General features: G+C 37.7%; 3 protein-coding genes across 5 annotated transcripts; 1 reads left to right on the plus strand and 2 right to left on the minus strand.

The window, feature by feature from the left end:
* Nucleotides 1-1,790: 1,790 nt before the first annotated feature.
* tbcc (tubulin folding cofactor C) lies at nt 1,791-4,521 on the minus strand. Its single transcript, XM_077200460.1, has one exon. It carries the CDS (start codon nt 3,020-3,022, stop codon nt 1,970-1,972), a length of 1,053 nt encoding a protein of 350 aa, XP_077056575.1. The 5' UTR covers nt 3,023-4,521; the 3' UTR covers nt 1,791-1,969.
* bicral (BICRA like chromatin remodeling complex associated protein) lies at nt 4,503-15,017 on the plus strand. Of its 2 annotated transcripts, none has more exons than XM_077200454.1 (11): nt 4,503-4,737; nt 7,756-7,801; nt 7,916-7,964; nt 8,042-8,107; nt 8,678-10,069; nt 10,157-10,217; nt 10,630-10,714; nt 10,828-10,973; nt 11,062-11,156; nt 11,282-11,384; nt 11,982-15,017. In XM_077200454.1, exons 1-11 carry the CDS (start codon nt 4,647-4,649, stop codon nt 12,440-12,442), a joined length of 2,595 nt encoding a protein of 864 aa, XP_077056569.1. In that variant the 5' UTR covers nt 4,503-4,646; the 3' UTR covers nt 12,443-15,017. The 2 variants fall into 2 exon arrangements, with proteins under 2 accessions (XP_077056569.1, XP_077056570.1); XM_077200455.1 differs by lacking the exon at nt 4,503-4,737 and adding an exon at nt 4,900-5,011.
* On the minus strand, nt 13,492-19,260 carry LOC143709781 (uncharacterized). 2 transcript variants are annotated; one of them, XM_077200458.1, is made up of 5 exons: nt 18,983-19,260; nt 17,484-18,581; nt 15,827-15,937; nt 15,633-15,749; nt 13,492-15,548 (listed from the first exon to the last, which is right to left on the minus strand). In XM_077200458.1, the coding sequence occupies exons 1-5, from the start codon at nt 18,990-18,992 to the stop codon at nt 15,520-15,522; spliced, it is 1,365 nt and encodes a 454-aa protein (XP_077056573.1). In that variant the 5' UTR covers nt 18,993-19,260; the 3' UTR covers nt 13,492-15,519. The 2 variants fall into 2 exon arrangements, with proteins under 2 accessions (XP_077056573.1, XP_077056574.1); XM_077200459.1 differs by having other exon boundaries at nt 14,866-15,548; nt 17,484-18,578; nt 19,166-19,211.
* Nucleotides 19,261-19,272: the final 12 nt, after the last annotated feature.

The raw sequence follows: 19,272 nt of genomic DNA on the forward strand, positions 1-19,272 counted from the left end.
AATTCAGTTGATAATTGAAATTTGGCGGTATGGCTCTGTTCAGGGAGTCCTCTGACCTTTCATGAGCACCATGAAATAACAGAGAGTCAGTGGACAGCAGCAGCATTAGGGAACGCTCACAGTTTAGCACTGGGAGAGCAGAACTATTCCCCCATATGAACAGAGCAGCAACAATGACAGAATAGCAAATGCCACGTTATACACGACCAGGAGGAGCTGGGGAGGTGGTGGGTTGGCAGAGAGCGAGGAGCAAGCAGTTAGGAGCGAACTGAATCTGTTTAAATAGGGCGCCCTGATTTGAGCATAGCCATTAGCAGCGAGGGGAGATGAACAGCTGATGCGCTGATGCAGATCCGCTGAGCAGATCGCTGATGAGATCGTGATGGCCAATAGCGTTAGCAGCATCTTTACTACTTGGCCTGCCAAAACTGACGCTGATGCTCAATTAAACTTTGAATTTTGAAAATGTAAAAATGAATAAAGTTTTCTGTGATGGGCAGGTTTAGGGGTAGGATTAGTGTAAGGGGACAGAATATACAGTTTGTACAGTATAAAAACCATTATGCCTATGGAGAGTCCCCACAAAGGTAGCGAACCAGACGTGTGTGTGTGTGTGTGTGTGTGTGTGTGTGTGTGTGTGTGTGTGTGTGTGTGTGTGCGCGCGCATACACACACACACACACACACACACACACACATACACACACACACACACACACACACACACACACACACACACACACACACACACACAGGATGGCCCATTTTAGCTGAAACCATGTGCCCATTTTACATTAGTGGGTTAAGGTAAATTGGGCCACCAAGAAAAACATCACTTTTTCAAAAAATATGTTCATATATCAAACTAACAACATTATTTCTGATTGATGCCATCAAGACAGATATTATGCATTTTTTTTTATGTGCATGTTTGTTTTTTTATAGATTTATCATCCTTATAATATTAAGTTAGATTTGGTATGCCAGGCTACTTACCATGCAGCTTTCTGGTGTAGTCTTGATTTGAATGATTCCCCCGCCTACCATATCAACCATAAACTAATCAAATCACCTGTTACTTGTCAAGCACAGTTATGACAACAGTTTGAAATCATTTGCAGTCATTGGATCTAAATTCCAGAGGAGCTGGAACCCCCAAACCTTAAATGGCCCATTTTACCTGATGGCCCATCTTACCTGATATCACCTATATAATCTGAATTGTTTAATTAGTTATCATTTTAAAGTATTAAATTAAAACCTCCATATGTATACAATTTTTTGCATATAATGCACAAAAATTATTGCACTTTTTTCCATAAATCTATAATCTGAATTGTTTAATTAGTTATCATTTTAAAGTATTACATTAAAACCTCCATATGTATACAATTTTTTGCACATAATGCACAAAAATTATTGCACTTTTTTCCATAAATCTTGTTTCCAGAAAATGATTGAAATTTGTTACCAAACAAATAACATTATATATTAATAAAATTATAAATAAGAGAATGAAATGCGATAATTCACCCAAAAAATTAAAATTGTGTGAACCCTCATGTTGTTCCAAACCTGTATGACTTTCTTCTGCAGAACACAAAATGGGAAACACTGAAATATTTCTCAAAATATCTTCTTTTTATGTTCAACAGAAGAAAACAAGTCTAAAGTTTTGGAACGACGTTGACGTGAGCATGATTAAACAATGAGAGATATTTCACTTTTCTGCGAACTGTCCCTTTAACAATGATTTCATTCAGTATAGTTAAATGTCTTGGCGCGTGAACTACAGATAACATGTGATACAACTTTATTATTTTCTTACAGCATTATTTTAATACATCATTCAATTAATTAATGAGCTTTGTAAGTGCAGAACTCTGGAACATTCAATGTTTATGGCATTTCAATATTAGTATCAAATTTACTGAGCACACAATAATGTAATCACATCAGGGATTTTTTTTTAAGATGGTCCCACAAAATCCCAACTACTTATTCTCTCAGTCTCAGGAATGACAGACCAGTTGGGTGAAGGTGTGCCAGCAGCAAGCCAATTGAAATCATCCACATCTGTCCAATTGTTTCTGTCTGGATCAAGTCCGGCTACTTTGAAATGATCATGAATACCTGGATATGTCCACGTAAATGGTGCAAACCTGACCTCACGACAATCCTCAATAATTGCCCGGCTAGTCACATGGACATATATCTGAGTGGCAGTTGTGTTATGGGTGCGCAGCTGCTGACAGGGGAACACTAAAGTGCTGTCACTGCACTGGTCAACAAACACAGAGCTGGACACTGGCCCGCAGAGGATCTCGCAGCTCTGGATATTCTTGATGTGCAGGGTGCTCGGACAGCCATAAAGTCTCACTTTACAGTTTGTCAGATGAGATAACAGAACATCTTGTTGCTGGATCTCCTCAGCTTGCATGATCAGGACTTGATTTTCAGCATTAGAGAATCCACACTGGTATACAGAGATTTCAGCATCCACTACTACAGTACCACCAACATCAGATGCAGACCTATGTGTTGTTTGTTTACTCGGTTCAGGCTGGTTACTTGCTCCGGCATTCCTGGATTTGAAAGCGAATTTCTTTTTAGGCAAGACCAAGCCTCTCTTCTCATCAAGAGAGCTCTGGAGTTTCTGCATGGATGCATGTGCCTGTCTTATTTCATATTGGGTTAAAAACAACATGCTGTCGTTGAGAAATTTCTGGAGCTGTTGAATTCTCACAGTGATCTCCTCCAGTGTTTTTGCTGCTTTGTCGCGGTCACTGAGGTTACAGCTGGAGAGCATCTCCCCGACTGCTGTCTTCTCAGCATTAAAGGTGGACGTGAAGAAATCGCTCTTTTCTTCCTTCACAGTCTGGCTCTCCTTGACATTTCTCCGGCGCTCTGCCTCTTCCAGCCGTGCTTGATCTCTTCGTAACACGCTTTCGGGAACATTGACAGCTGTATTTGTTTCTCCGTCATCATTCTCCACATTAACTTCCACTCCTAGTGCCGCCATGTTGCTTCTCAAAAGAGTGTGCTAAACGCGCGCTGATCACCTGACAACTAGTCTAAGCCTGCTGATCAATGATTGGACAAAAACTCTGTACCATTAGTAACGCGGCTTTCTATTGGCTCATTAAATGTTCACGTTCATAATAATCTGTTTTCCCACATTTTTTTTTTGATAGTGGAAGAAAATTATTTATTATTTGTTTTAGACCCCATAGACATTTAGACCCCTTTCTTCTCTAATATTTGTATTTGATTCACATTTTAATTAAATTATTTATGTGAGATTTATTTTTCACAACATGACATGTTATTATACGTTTATATCATACATTATAAGTGTTGATTTATTTCTTTTAGAATTGCAAAATCACCTCGTGACTGTAGAGAAAACAAACAATGTTTAGTTTTTTTTTTAGTTGCACAGTTTGCCAACTGTTTTTTTTTTCTTTTGATATATAGCCTACCTAACAATTTATATTGATTTAGTAGGCTAGGCCTATTGAATTTCGTACATGATCACTGTATGCACTATGGACATAAAAAAATAAATCAGCACATTCTAGTTTTGAATGTCAGTTTTTACTTATTTAATTTCCTTTTAATTAAGTCAACTAATTTAGCCATACTGTTAGTTTCGATGTGATTAGATCAGTTTTCTAGTTTTGTCATAGTAGCTATTCAAAATTGTTTAAACACTAAAATAGACTTGTTTAAGTTTGTTTTGAAGTGATGAAAATGTATTGTTTGTCAGAAAATGTTAGTTTTATTTAAGTTTTCAATGTTAATTTAGTTTCATGCATGATAACATTGACATGCTTTTGCTGTAGCAACAATCTCATTATATAGCCTGCAGTTTATAAAAAATAAAAATAAATCAAAAGGATCCAATGATACATTTCTTATTTTGCTTCAGGTTCACACTTTTGGGTGATGTGATCTCAGGACACAAAGGTGTTGTCAATGTCAATGAAAAAAAAAAGATGTCATTGATGTTAAACATTAGGCTATTATTAATATGGGTAAATATCATATACATAAAATAAACTGGAATAACAGTAAACCCTCTTTAACTTGTTTTAAAAATGTATGTAAAAATGATTTATCATCCATAAAATACTTATCTAAAGATAATCAATCCATTGGTAAATTGTATAAAGTTATGTATGAGTCACTTTCCTTTTGTACATGCTTTAATTTTTTTATTTGAATGTTTCATTTATTTATGTTTTCCTTTGCAACCCCCTTAAGTGTTGGAAGATTGTTTTTGTTTATCGTAGTGGTTTCTTTTATACACATGATGAACCGTTTAAGCACCAAATTATAGATATACGAATTGCGATTTACCTACATGTTATTTTGGGTATATTTTCATATGCATATTATTGTTCCCTATGTTTGTAAATTGATTTTTTTAAAGGTGTGGTCCACAAGGGCCACGCCCCCAATAACAAACACAATTTTTATTCAGTTGTGCATGTCAGGCATTTGAAGTGATCAATCAAAACAGCAGCTTTTATTTATGTTTTACTGAAGATACAGAAGAAGCCTTTATAATAGTAAACAAACAGAATAAGAATCCCCTCTAGTTTCAAGTAAAGAGCCCTTGGTGTCTAGTGCGCTATGTAGTGATGCTGCCTTCTGCTGGAGCCGCACTGCTCCACCGGCCCGTGCAGAGATGGCGAGGAAACCCCGTGGACACGGCACTGCTTTTTCATGACGGTGAGTTTCCCCTTTGAGTGTATTATAATTTTGTGATAAAAATTTCAAGGAAAAAACACACACAACCTCCTTCCTCCCCTTCCTTCGGGGAGGGAAGAGCAAGCGTGGAGAGAGAAAAATCTATCTGAGACTGAGCAGCAAGGACAGTGAGGGAAAAATATATGAGTGGGAGAGAGGGAGAAAGAAGAAGAAGGAGGAGGAGGAGGAGGAGGAGGGGGAGCAAATTAAAAGTTGCCAAATGGAGATATTGGGTTTCAAGAGGAGTGAGACAGGAGTAAGGGTTTGCCTCTTTTTCAAGTCGTCTTTATGTGATGCAAATTCAAATAAATATTTATGCTTCGCCAACGAATTGTTCTCCGTTCGGTTTTTCCTCGACGAATTCAGCCGTTTCTTAATAGGTGTGGCGAAGGTCCACGACGTCAAGAAGGCCGTCGACAACTCGGAGCACGAAGAATGCATAAGACTCGCCTGATGATCCGCGTTTGCACCCTTCACCAAACCTAAGACATCCGTGCCAGTATCAAGCCGTCCGATGCCGATTACGCGTTTCTTTTCGCCGCCCGTCCAAGCTGCGCTCGTCTGCTGTCACAGATGTGCAAATACGCATTGTAGATAGGCTTTTTCGAGACGTGCGATAAAACGAGTCTCTCCAGCCTCGGTCTATTTATGGACAAAGTCCCTGTATGTTTCTAGCTGTTACTTTCAGCGAGATTAAGGCGGGTTTTGTGCGTCCTGCCCTTGCGCCATGGAGAGCCTTTTCAGTCCACCCTGTTTGACAAGTGAATCACTAAAATGCGTCGCCTTGCTTCAACAGGGTTTTACTCTGTATTTTGAGGGGTTGCTGGTTTTCTACGTGTCTCTTTTCCGCCCCTTTGACTTATCAGGCAAAGAGGATAGATAGTTTTTTTCTCTGGTAGAGGAAGAAAAAATTATTCATCTCCTCCCTTATTTGGCTTGCTAAATTGACTACAGCCTTAACGAATATAAGTGTTAAATATACCTCACATCTCTAGTACTTCGTTTAGTTTATAAAAAAACGTTAATTTACATGCAAATTCAGGCTTTTATAAATATATTTTGAAGTTGTTTATCAAGGACATGTAAAATGGCCGGATTAACCTGTCATAGTTTTTTCTTCATTAAGATTGCACTAACGTTACACGGATATTGCTTTAAGCTTAGACTTGCTAGTTAGAAAATGTTCAGTTTTAAATATAACGTTATTGACTAATCTTGTAATTCATTCGTATCTATTTAGACGGTCCGGACGGTGTGTTTATTTTTCTGCAAGTTCTGCAAGATTTCTGTTTTTAACAACGCACGACGTCGTTTGTTTTGAAACAAAGGCAAAAATACATATCCATAGAATGCTGTTCAAACATTTACGTTAATCACTTTGGGAAAAACAGAACGCATTTCGTTCCCTCACTAATATGTGTTATAAAGCATTATCAGAAGCTTGTGAAGTTCTAGTGTGAACAATCAAACTGGCCAAACATGTTTCACCCATCCCCCACGTTTCTTCCTCTGTCACATTTCCACACATGAATTTTCAAGTTGTTCACATTTCTATGGCAGCTTTACAAAAAAATATTATCTGGAATTACAATCGAGTTGCATTTTTACACTGAACCAGTTCTCTGCGTCATAACACCCTTTTGTCTGTCGACTGTAGCGAGCAGTGGCGCAGTTTCAATCAGCAGCCGCCATTTTAAAGTCTCTAGGCTGCGCATGTATCTGCAAGGAGTACTGCCATTCTTTGTCAGACTTGTGCATTTTTAAACATAAACATCATATTCGTGTTACACTACAATGTATATTAGACTATTTTACTTTCCTTATCTGTACTTAAACACTAAAAACAAGTTTCCTATCCTAGCTGATTAGGATGAAATTGTGTTTGTTGCGAATTCAAACAATTTCTTACTGTTACAAGAATATCAGCTATAGTTATTTTTGTGTTGTGTATTTATTCTCCATGTGAAAACAAAATTATTTACCAGAGGCGGTCTCGCTATAAACACTCTAAATTTCTGATTCTTCATTAATTTAGGTTTGTCACAAGTTTGTGTATTCGCATTGCTAACTTAGCGTTATGTCAAAAAAACTATGTCAAAAAACATAGCCTACAGGCCGGTGACTGCAGAGAACAGTTCTTTGGCCTATTAAAGTCAAATGCTTGTATGTATTTAATATTATGCCTGAAGTCTTATACCTTTTCTGAGAGTGTTCTTTAACCCTCTGGTGCTCCTTGCGTGGCAATCAAAAATGTCCAATTTTCTTTTCAATGAAATTAATGTGCTATATTTTAATTTGATAGCTTTTTATTTAATATTTTGTATTTATAGGGGATCCTATGGTACTAAATTATATGCATTAGTTATAATCCATTTTTTACCTGTTAACCACTTTTCGTAATTTGAATGCTTTGGAGCATGTTTGGTCTTTTTGTAAAGAAGACACTTAGCAGATTGAAGTTGAAAAAAAAGTTTTTTATGAAAAATGCACAAAAATATATATTTTTAAATTTTATATGAATTATATATTTCCCAAACATGTTTTCAAATTAAAGCCATAAATCTAAATAAGTTGTGTTCCAAATTTGAGAATATCTTAAAAAAAAAAAAAATCTGAATTTTCTTTGTCTGAATTTTTTTCTTTCCAATCCAGTCATTTTTTTCAGGACCATTTATCCTTCTCGAATCATATCCGTGATTTTTGTTGTGCTCGCTTAGCAATTGCCAAAACCTTTACCAAGTTTCGTACCATTCCGATGAAGTAAAAAAAATAAAAATTAAAAAAACGTAACATTTTGACCACAGAGCACCAGAGGTTATAAAACTGGGGATCCTGACAGATTACAATGCTTTGATTTTGTGTAAAACACTATGCACACTACATTTATTGGATCCTTAGGTGTATTCAGAAACAAATTTATATACAAAGTATGTCTCACTGTAGCCAAACGACAGGAAAATTGTGTCTATTGTAATATCTCAAAATCCGTTACTGTCGCAGGTGTCATGGATGATGAAGACGACCGCCGTCTTCTGGATTTTTTAGGGTAATCAGCTTTATAATTTGATGGTTATGGTTTAAAGAGCTACAAACATAGATTAAAAATAAATTTTGCCCATCAAACATAAACAAGCTTTAATGAACTGTTTTATGTCAACAGAGATGTGCAAGCATTGAATGAGTATCTTCATGGTTCAAATAGTAAATCTGTAAGTATACTTACACTATATGACATTTGTGTTTTATGTTGGAAGGTTATTGACAGCTTTCTTTGACATTCAAACAGATTGGAGAAGATGATGTGACAAATGCAGCATTTGGATCGGCCAGCTCATTCTTCACCAGTGACACCGTGAGTATAGTTAAAGTCCCTATCAAGGAAAGTCAGTTCACATGGCGGCCATATTTTCAATGCTTCCTGGAAGCAATTTTGGAACCTATCTACTTGAATGGGGATAAACGGAAATCTCAAAAACTGCTTGCCAAACTCATATTTAAATAACTTATTTCAAATCAGCAACTAAATCTGACATGAACTGTCCTATAAATATGTTTCTTATGGTCAAATAGCTTTAAAAAGCACATATTTCAGGTTGGTTATGTTAATGCGTATGTGCAGTCATGTGCCAAGTGCACATCTACTACACGTTAACTGGGCTTAACTGTTTCTGTAGGAACAGGAGCTTATAATGACATCTGCAGTGACGTGACGACTTTACCAATTGGCGATTGGCTCTTTTATTTAGAAGGCAGGAGTTTTCTTGCCATATCGCGTGTTGTACTTTCTCCCATTCATAGAAATGAGTGAACCGTCTTGGTATACTTTATATACAGTCTGGTAAAGATTGCAAGCAATGGGGATACCTAGAATTGGGATTTAGTAGGAGCATCTGAACAACAACTTATTTGGTTTTCTACTCAGAGTTGCTCCAATGAAGAACTCAAAGATGGCCACAATCATTTGGGAGAGTTTGAGGAGGCTGGTGGAGCTGAGCTTCAGCTCTCCAACAGTCTTCCGTTCATTGAGGATGAGCTCGACGGTGGAACCTCTCCGGATGAGGTCGATCTCAGTGGCGAGGACCAACCGTTTGACATCCTCCAGAAGTCATTGCTGGAAGCAGATATCACAGAGCAGACATTGGCTCAAGAAGCCCTTTTGGACTCCCAGCCATCTCTCATTCCTACAGCTACCGCCTTCCCTCAGCAGCTGGTCTCTGGAGGGTTTGGAGGTGTCTCGGGTCCTGGTGTGGTGACACCATCGGCACAACCTCAGGCTTTTATCCAGCAGGTTCCCCAATTACCCTTGCCAAATGGCCCCACTGGACACATCCAGGTAGTGGGATCCTTTAGTGGCAGTGCCTCCTCTATGATGACTATCAACAGCTTGGAACAACCTCAGATCCTGTTGAGGCAGAGTGGAAATGTAGTAACAAACAACAGCGGGCAGGGTACCATGTTCACCCCTTCCGCAGCTGGTCAGGTGTCAATGTCTTTCAATAAAGGAACGATACCACTTCAGAATATTATCATCCAGAGAGGCCCTACGCAACAGGCATTGGTTAGACCGATTCAGCCTAAACCCTTACAGGCAGGAGGACAAACTGTATACAATATCAGCAACATTGGGCTTCAACCTAGCACCAACAGTGCTGCGAATTTAGTCAGTAGCCCCTACACAGCAACTGGCTCTCCTCAGTCTGCTCAACAGGTGAAAGTGGTCAATCCAGCCAGCAGCATTGTAATGCATTCACCGCTGGGGCAACAAGTACAACCACAGTCCCAGTCCAATCTGCCTCAGGGGCAGTTTTTCCTACCCAGTTCTATTTCCCTAACCCCTGGTACAACTGTTCACAGCTTCCAGGCTGTGAATGGGCAGGTGTTACAAACAAACACTCAAGTGGGTGAACCGGGGTCAATAAGCACTACCACCTACTCAATCCTCACCAATCAGAACACAACAGTACAGCTTATCGCTGGGCAGAACTTTTCAGCTGGAGGGCAGCTAATAGTCAATCAAGGTTTGGTCAGTGGAGGTCAAATAGGCCAAGCTTCACCCACACCTGTTATGGAGGTGTCTCAAAGGCCTGGTGCCACGGCCAAAGTTTGGAATGCCAGCGCGTCGCCTAGCCCATCGCCTCGACAGACTTCACAGACTTCAAGCCACCTCACCATGGTCAGTTCTGGTGTTCAAGGCCCACAGGTTTGTCAGCAGTTATCTGTGAGTCCAGGACAGCACCTCCAGCACCTTATGCCTGTGGGCCAGAACGCTCCAACTACTTCAGGCGTTCCGGAGTTTCAAGGCTCTCTAAACCAGGTGAAATATATTTGGGTCAATTTATCCAAAGTGCCTCTTCAAAGTTGTATTGTTTCATTACATTTGAATGTTTCTTCAATTTCATAGAACACCACAGCAGCAACACAACGAGGGCACACACAATTAGTTAATCTCCTTGGTACCAAAGGTAAGACTACTTTGAATCTTTTTTGTGTTTCCATCAGTGACCATAAGTGAGATTTGATTAGGTTTTTTGCTATATTTTTACATATACAGTTTAAAATAAATGTTTTCTATTTGTATATATTTAAAATGTAATTTATTTTGTTATGGCATCATTCTAATATGCTGATTTGATGAACTGTTAAAAACAGTTCAATAGCTGCTTAATATTTTTGTGGAAATCATGATAATTTTTTTTCAGGATGCTTTGATGAGTAGAAAGTTCAACTTTGATCAAAGCATTAATTTCTTTAAAAAAACATTCTGACATTTGAATGGTAGTGTTGTATATATTATTATGTGGTGATCTTTTTTTGCACCTGAATTTCCTCTCTTGGATCCATGAAGTAATTTTTCTTTATTCTATTTAATCTTAGCTGTGAAAACACTCACTCCTGCCAGTCAGGAATTGCCTCTCACACCGAAGCGACCTGCAACTCAGCAACTTACTAGAGGAGGAATGTGAGTGCCCAAATTGTACACCTGTTACAGATGAAGTGTGTAATTTCTGCACCATGGTGTAAACGAATAGAATTGCAGAAATAATGATTGTAACACTGGGCCTTATTTCACAGGGTCCTCCAGCAGTTAAGACAGGATCACTGTAGAGTCATGTCTTCAGAGCGGACACCCTTCACTTCATTAAATGATGGCATTTACAGATTACTACCCTATCATGTTTTCCAAGGCTCACCACCTCAAGATGAAGATTTCGCCAAAAGTGCATTTTCAACTTTTCCTCTACATAATTAATATTTAACCATAGATAAATATATCAGAGGTTCTGATAATCATTTTTGACTTTACAGTTGATGACGAGTTTGAGGCAGTTGCCACACAAGTGCTAAACAGAACGCAGGCCATGGTGAACAAATACAGACGCTTACTCATGGTGGAAGCAGAGGTAGGTTCAGAACATGCTTTTAACTTAAATGCACAAAATACTACATATAGTTATTTGTAGATAATGAATTACTCTAATGTCACTTGCCCTAATGCAAAACCATTCACTGCTTAATGCTCTTTCAGAGGTCTAGCCCTTCATCAGAAATGGTGATGATTGACAGGACTTTTAACCAAGAGGAACGGGGCAACTTGACCCAAGACAAACGAATGATATTAGTGGATCCAGGTGAGCGATGGTACCCTGGTTGCATTTTGTATATGTGTATAAATTAATGTTATAAGTTGACAAAATAATTTCACAATGTTTCCAATTAGCTTTATTTTGGTTGAATACAGTTAAGTAGTATTTGCCATGTATATTTAGGATTTTTTTTTTGTGTGATTATTTAATATTTTAAATGTACACATCGATTTTGTTATATGCAAAGTAACAAGCATAACGATATATAATTGGTAAAGCCTTGGAGAACTAATTAAGAAATTCATTTCTTATATGAATAATTTAAAAATAATTTTAACATTTAAAATAATGTGTGTGTGTGTGTGTGTGTGTGTGTGTGTGTGTGTGTGTGTGTGTGTGTGTGTGTGTGTGTGTGTGTGTGTGTGTGTGTGTGTGTGTGTGTGTAAATATATATATATGTGTGTCATATATATAATTTCAATCATCACAAAAGTAGAGTGTGAAGGTGGTAATGGTCATTTTTGATCATTCAGATACATAAGCTACATGGTATCTTTTGGTTTCTTTTTAAATTGTTGTTATTTATGGAACGCTTTTACGATGTTGTACTATAATTATACCAAATGCCACATTGCTCCTCAGATGGCTTCCTGGAAGACTTCTGCTGTGGCCGTAAACTAAGGATCCCAAGTCCTGAAGTCTTGACCCCAGTCACCAATGAGGGCAATCCCAGCACAATGGAAACATCCCCAAGGCATTCCATAAGTCTCACTGTAAAAGATGGGCAGGGAATGAACAGCCACACAGAACCTGCTTTTAGGACAGAATCTCAACAACAAGGGATGGAAGAACACAGAAGAACTCCCATCAAGTGCATCCTGGACCTAAAAAAAAAGACATCCAGCACCGTAATCAGTGGCAACAGTCAACATGCTCACTACCCTACATCTCCCAGCCAATCACAGCATAGCTCTGCCCAAGGCTACCCTTCGAGCCTGGGACGGGGCCATGAAGAACAACTTCCCTCAGATCATAATCACACTTCATTGGCTGACACAGACTCTGTGCTTGAGGCTGCTGTGAATAGCATCTTAGAATGTTAGACAGTGCCATATTTATGTTTGTTAGTTGTTCCATGTTAATCTCATTTCATTTCATTTCATGCCATGTGTGTGCGATCTGAACTCCACGGCATGTGTGAATGGACGTACGTTGGCATTATCACGGTTTGAAATGCAAACAGCAGCTCTGACTAGGTTGAGGAACAGGAAGGTGAATCTAATGATAGTAGTACTCTAATACTGTGCCTGTTGTTCTTTAGAAGTTTACATAAGAAAGCCTTTTTGACAATGCTTTACAGGATACACTTGCAAAAAGACACACATCAATATATGCGCGCACACACACACACACACACACACACACACACACACACACACACACACACACACACACACACACACACACACACACACACACACACACACACACACACACACACACACACACACACACACACACACACAATCAAGCAGTAAGTAAGTGTGATGTTTGGAATGAGTAGACATTGATATTTGTAGCGTATCGATCAATATCAGACACTTAGTCTAATAGTCTGTCCGCACTTAAGGTTTTATGGTTGTCTCAACACTTATGTTGTATCATTGCAGTAGACTTTGACCAAGTGAGGCACACAAACACACCTGCGCGTTTAATTGTTTTTAAACATTGGTTGTGCTCTTCTTTTTTTTTTTTTTACATTTGTTTTGCAATTAGTTTTGTACCTTACAGGTATGTTACCTCTCCACAGAGACAAAACTCACTTGTGTGGTTTTGTGCAGGGGAAAGTTAAGTCCTCAGATTGAGGGTACAATGTTACATGATGTTTATCTTTTTTGTTTAATTCTTTTTTTGAAATTATGCATTATATATATATTTTTGAAATTCTGTGCTGCTCCCTGTCAGGAGATAATATGTGCTGTTTTGCACCTTTAGTTAGTGTCTCAAAGAACCCACATTGGTGAATCTCATGAAAACCTGTCAGTCGCATTTCAACCCAAAATCAATAGAAAATTCAAGAAATAATATTTTGCAAAAAGAAGAGGAAACCTGTTTTTGGACTATTAATATATATTTATTGCATTGTGGTACCTTTTTTTATATCAAGTAAGCACATTTTAATCACATTTAAATTTTCTTTATTGTCATCAAATTCTTATTACATTCTGAAAGGATCTAAAATAATTAAAGGCAGTGCAACAATCTCTACCATTATGTACAAATACATTACAATGAATTATAATTCATTGTATTAAATTATAATTTTTTGCATTATGGTAATGCAAATTGGTTATAATAGTGCTTGTCATGAAATATTGTCCTCACAATCTCAGTGGTTCTACAACAGGCTTGATTTCTCTGAGCAAAATATAATTTCTTTTTTCTTTACTTTGATTTGGGTTTTTTTTGTGAGATTTACCAAGACTGGTGTTGTTTGAAACTTTTCATTTTCCCTTGTGTGTTGAGTCCCCTGCTGGTCAGGCTGTAGTCTTGGCAGTCAGTTTGCAGTTTCTGCCTCTTGAGGCAGCTTATATTTGCACATGTGGACGTGACCTTTTTAGATAGCCATGATCACAGCTCTTACAGCCCCTCTGCAGATCACTTCTCTCATTTGCGCAGTTTTAAATCGGTGAAAGCAGAAGTAGTGATGTCACAGCATATCAGGTTTTTTTTAAATTCAATATTGGTAACTAGTAGCATCATGAGATGGCTGTTTCCTGAGATAATGCAGTTTGGTTGGAGGACAGGCCCACATTTCGAGGACCCGTTTTGAGAAATCATTTCTAAAGAGGAGACTGTCAGCATTCAGTCCTGTTTTATAGACTAGAATCTATATTAACTGTGCCATTACAGGGCTTTGTCAGTCAATGATGGGAGTATGACCAAGACAATGTCAAAAACTGACCAGGGGAACGTTTCCCAAAGCCAACTAAAGTAGTAGGTTCCATTGTTTCCAACAGAGTTCAAAGGAATTTGCGACCATAGTTGGCTAAACTGCAGTGTGCGTACATATTCACTTAGCAGTGTGCGTACAGTTACCATTAGCATCCATTCCAGATCTGAAGGGACGGTTGCTTGTTTTCATCTAATGTCATCCCATTGTTTTTGCATCATTAACACTAAACGCCACCGTCTTTCCCAGCAATTCAACCAAAAATGACAGACAGAAAAAAAAAGTGAAATACTCTTCTCTCTGATCTGAGCTCTAGAGGTCGGTGTTAGGGAGCATTCTGAAAGACCTTCACTTCGAAGGGCTTCTTTGCCTTAGGACAGAGCGAGTGAAAACAAGTTTAAATAGTGTATCGTTTGTTTTTACTGCTTTTTGTTGTGCGAGTGTGGCCTTCAGTTATCGTAATACCCCATGGTAAAAGTTGCTTTTAACGTTTTATTTTCTGCATCACCTAAAACTTGATTTGTAATGTTTGTATTACAAAAAATAAAAACATGAAACACAAAATATTTATACTTTTTGTAAAGAAAAAGAATGTAAAACAAAAAAGTTATTTTTATTATGTTAGGTGTACACGTCATACTGTATATGTGGTCAGTTCATTTGTTTTTGTGAGTGTTCATTACAACAGCAGAGATAAATATTAAATCCATTTTGAATACAGCCAATTTGTCGTAATGTCTTTCTTTTTAACAAATTGTGGATATTTACATGCAACAGTATTACATAACAATTAAGAAATTAAACAAGATCATGTAAACAACAAACAAAATAACCATTTGACAGGTGTCACAAAATAAAGGGCAGAACAATATTGTATAATTTATTAGATCTCGGGTAAGTCCTCTTTTTGGTTACACAATAAACAAAACGTAAAAATGTTTTGGTTAAAAGCAGTCTTTTTTTGGTAAATAAATTAACATTTAGAAATATTTAATTGAAATAATTCCATTATCTGTGCTTCAAGATAGGTTCCTATCAAAAAATTAAATTCATAAGTACTTTATCATTCACAGTCTTGACATTTCTAACTAACTTGTCAACAAAAACACAGCAAACCTCATTTGTAGTAAACCAATAGATGCTGGTATTATAATCTTGCCCCATTAATTATTAATCGTATTGTGCCCATATGGCCCTGAAAAAAATTACAAAGACTACCCAACGTCCTTAATGGTACTTCCTCCAGCGTTCGTTCTCTGTGAAACAGAATAAAACAGACATTTCAATCATGCATGCCAATGATTATGGGATGTTTGTTGATGACATCGATTCAGACTCACTGAGATGTGGGTATCTCCATATGTAACACAGAACGAAGTATCCAGTCAACAGCATGGATATCCCACCGATTCCTCCTCTACGAACATCAAAATACTTCCTGTAGTACCACTGCCAACCTGATCACATAACCAGAAAACAATAGAAAACCACAAACCAAAATGTTATGTTATATTATGTTGGATCAGGAACAAACCTTGCTTTAATATGGTCACAATCTCTCCAGGTGACACCGGAGTTCGAGCGGCAAGCCAGACACCAAGTTTATTCAATCTGACATCTCCAAGCTTCCGCTGCACTTGAGGCACTATATGAACAAAGGCATTTTTATAATTTCATATTTTTATAATTTCAACTCTCGTTTCTTTTGAATTGGTATGAGAAATTCATTATTTTAACATGCATGTCATGAAAACTAGTGTGGAAGCACAATGTGCATGTGGAACTTGAAGATGAAGTGAAAAATTCACATGAAAGAATGAATATAAATGATAATAGGACGAATGAGATGAAACTGTTTCATGGACCAACGTCCCTTTCCAGCCAAGCTGATGAAAGTGTAGCTCATTTACTATCAGTTTACTATCACTTACTATCACTTAAAAATGTGCTCAACAATTCTAAGCTACCTAAATGTAAACATAAACCTAAATGTTGGAAATAAAAGTATTTTTTTCATTTGTCTGTCAAGATTTGGTTTTGGTTCTTGTCTCATGTCATGTTTCTGTGCTTTGTCATGTGATTCCCTGTTTGTCATGTGATCCTGCCATGTGTCTTGTCATTGGTTAAGAAACTGAATGGAGTTTGTACTTCTGGACCCCGACTGTTGAACTCTATTTGGCGTGCTCTACTAAAAATGCTAAAGGTCACACATAATGTTGTTCAGGGAATTTTGCCGGGTGAAATGCAGTCATTTGAATAGGAATCCACGAAATTGGAAATTTTATGTGAGGGTGAAAGAATTTCCAGATATTTCACAATGGTTTCAATTTGGTCACATGGATTTGCCACACTGACCAACAGAAATATTATTGGTTCAATGCAATTTCACTAATTTAACCTTTTGTGAAAATGAAACGTTTTAATGAAATGGTAAGAAGTTCATGTGAAATGTCATCTTAGGACAGCAGATGAAGATGCGTCACACGTGCTTGAGTATGTAGTAGATGCGCCGCTCATTCAAACAGAAACACGCAGAACATGCAGACTTCATATTCCAATAGCAGACTTTTTGCATTTAAACATTCACATATTGTGATTTTATTAAGAGTACATCTCCACTTTTGATTGACTCCAAATTCAGTGACTTTCCGCATTATAGAGAAAACTCTACTGTTATTACTTGATTTTGCGACTCCTGTCCAGGTTTTCCGCATCGCAGACATCAGAGGGCCTTTAAACATATACATATAGGCCTTTAAACTTTACCGTGTAAAAACAATACACTGGCAACTTTTTGTTTTGACTCATTTTAGTGCAGTTCAAACTTTAATTAAAATGTAATTAATCTAATTAGGTAAAAGTTGAAAAAAAAAACAGATACAAGTGTTAAGCCATGTGCAAACCAAGAACGATAACTATAAAGATAACTAGCAATAGCGTCCACACCAACACACAATAATGTTCTTGGGCTCTTTAAAGCAGGGCGGATTCTGATTGGCTGCCAATGTTGTTATCAGCTGGAAAAAAAGTGTGAAAGTGATTCCAATGATATTGTTATCATTATTGTTGTGGTGTGGACTCTTTTCTTATTTTCTTAAATTTAGAATCCTTGGTGTGAACATGCTTTGTGATTTCTCTTCACATGAAAATAACGATGTAAATAACCAAACATCACAGAAATCATGGATTACCTTCACTTTGGGAGAACGGTCCAGGATATTGACCCTTCTTCCAAATATTGTCATTAGCACAGCTGCCTAAAGGTGCTGAGGAGAACGGTATTCTGTTGTAAGCAGTCAATGTCTCTGGACTACATGATAGACTTCTTGCACCTTGCAGTCTTGAACTAAGGATGTATTCTGAAGGTTGATGAATGGTTTCAGATAAAGTCAGTGAGGGTGGAGAGGCAACCTTGGTAACTGCTGTTTCAGGCTTGTTTGCTTGTTGCATAGTCTCCAGGGCTGAATCTTTGGATGTTTCAATAACATGATAAGGCACAAACAGATTATAAGACCTCTTGTAATACAAACTGTAATTGATGTGATCCCACACAGAAGTTTTGGATGTAAAGAAAGCATGAGCTTTATGCTCTTTTGCTCTTGATACTAGACCGATATTCTTGCTCTGGCTGTTCGCAAGTCTTTCAAGCTCCTCCAAGCAGTTAACTTTTGTTTCGAGTTTTGGATTTTCATGCTGTACACTGCACTCAGATGGAAGGCTAGAGTTTTTCAGAATGGCTGGCACAAATCCAGGGGTATTGATTTTACTCTTGGTGATGGACAACTGCTCTGATAATGGTGCCATATTTAGCTTATTTTTGCCTGTAGCACTTTTTCCATTACTTTGAGATGTTCCCTGATTTGGTCCTTTGGAGATCTCACAAAAGCTTTTATCTCCTTCATGCTTGGATAATGAGGTAGGGTTGCTTGGCATCTTTGAGATTGGCACTAACAGGTGTAATCTCTCAAGTTCCCTTTGTCTTTTAGCAAGCCATTTCTTTTTAGGCCTCTCCATGTCCAGAGTTTCAGATGATAAGACTTTGACCTCAGTAGTTGTGAGAAGACTGTCTGCATTGTGAGTATCTTCTTTCCTCCTGCTTTTGGAGGTTAGTCTCTCATCAAAGATGACACCATTTATTGTCTTTTTATGGATCTTCTGTGTTGATGTGGTTGCACTCAGTTCTTTTGGCGCTTTAATGCTTTTCCTGGGTTGTGTAACTGGTGCCATTTTGCAGTGTGGTAGGTGGGTTTTCAGCCTCTTGAATGGCTTTCCACAAAATGGACATTCTTCTGAAAGAGAAAAGAATTTTTAAAAATCTGATATTACAGGAATGGATCAATAGGTTTGAAATTAATGTATTGCCTATAGAAACTAGAAACCAAGAACTTTAATATTTCCCCCATATCTCTTAGATGAAACATGAAATCATTTTATGAGCAGGTTTCTGTGTTGCTGATGTAATTCCATTAACCTATATCTATTAAATAGCTTACATTTTAAATATCTGTTTAGCTGCTAGTTAATTTTGTCAACTTTCAAGTACACTGACATCTAGATGGCCTCAAAACAGATATGGGCTTATAGCCACAAAACTCCAATTTTGATTTAATGGGGTCTTAAAAACTACAAACAAGGCATTGGATACTAAAATTGACAAATAATCTATAAAATATTTAGATTTGCCACTCACCTAAACTCATATTTTATAATTTCACTGCCATCTTTCAATGGAAGAGGAAAATGCCTTCTCTCTAGTGTTTTTTAATCATTATTAACTCGTTGACTTGGGAACCTTTCTCATGCAGACACTTTAAACCAAGTCGGTTGTATTTTAACTAGCTCGTTTGCGCATATGAAAAATGCCGTTTGTTACCATGGGACATTCAGTAAAATTACGGACCCTGCGATAGGCTATGCGATGGACCCTCTAGAGGACATGCTGGATTATTTTGAGTTACGAAAGGCACTGTTAGCCGTCTC

The sequence above is a fragment of the Siphateles boraxobius genome, unplaced genomic scaffold, assembly GCF_051911475.1.
Source record: "Siphateles boraxobius isolate OS27281-9 unplaced genomic scaffold, OSU_SipBor_1 46, whole genome shotgun sequence".
Classification (NCBI taxonomy): domain Eukaryota; kingdom Metazoa; phylum Chordata; class Actinopteri; order Cypriniformes; family Leuciscidae; genus Siphateles; species Siphateles boraxobius.

What these genes read in the sequence shown, in the direction of transcription:
- tbcc (XM_077200460.1), bottom strand. Translation starts at nt 3,022, where the DNA reads ATGGCGGCACTAGGAGTGGAAGTTAATGTGGAGAATGATGACGGAGAA.
- bicral (XM_077200454.1), top strand. Translation starts at nt 4,647, where the DNA reads ATGCTGCCTTCTGCTGGAGCCGCACTGCTCCACCGGCCCGTGCAGAGA. An exon ending in ATGGTTCAAATAGTAAATCT is followed by an intron (nt 7,965 to 8,041) that starts GTAAGTATACTT and finishes ACATTCAAACAG; the next exon opens with ATTGGAGAAGATGATGTGAC. An exon ending in CATTCTTCACCAGTGACACC is followed by an intron (nt 8,108 to 8,677) that starts GTGAGTATAGTT and finishes TTTTCTACTCAG; the next exon opens with AGTTGCTCCAATGAAGAACT.
- LOC143709781 (XM_077200458.1), bottom strand. An exon ending in ACCGTTCTCCCAAAGTGAAG is followed by an intron (nt 15,938 to 17,483) that starts GTAATCCATGAT and finishes TTGTTCATATAG; the next exon opens with TGCCTCAAGTGCAGCGGAAG. An exon ending in TGTGACCATATTAAAGCAAG is followed by an intron (nt 15,750 to 15,826) that starts GTTTGTTCCTGA and finishes TTATGTGATCAG; the next exon opens with GTTGGCAGTGGTACTACAGG.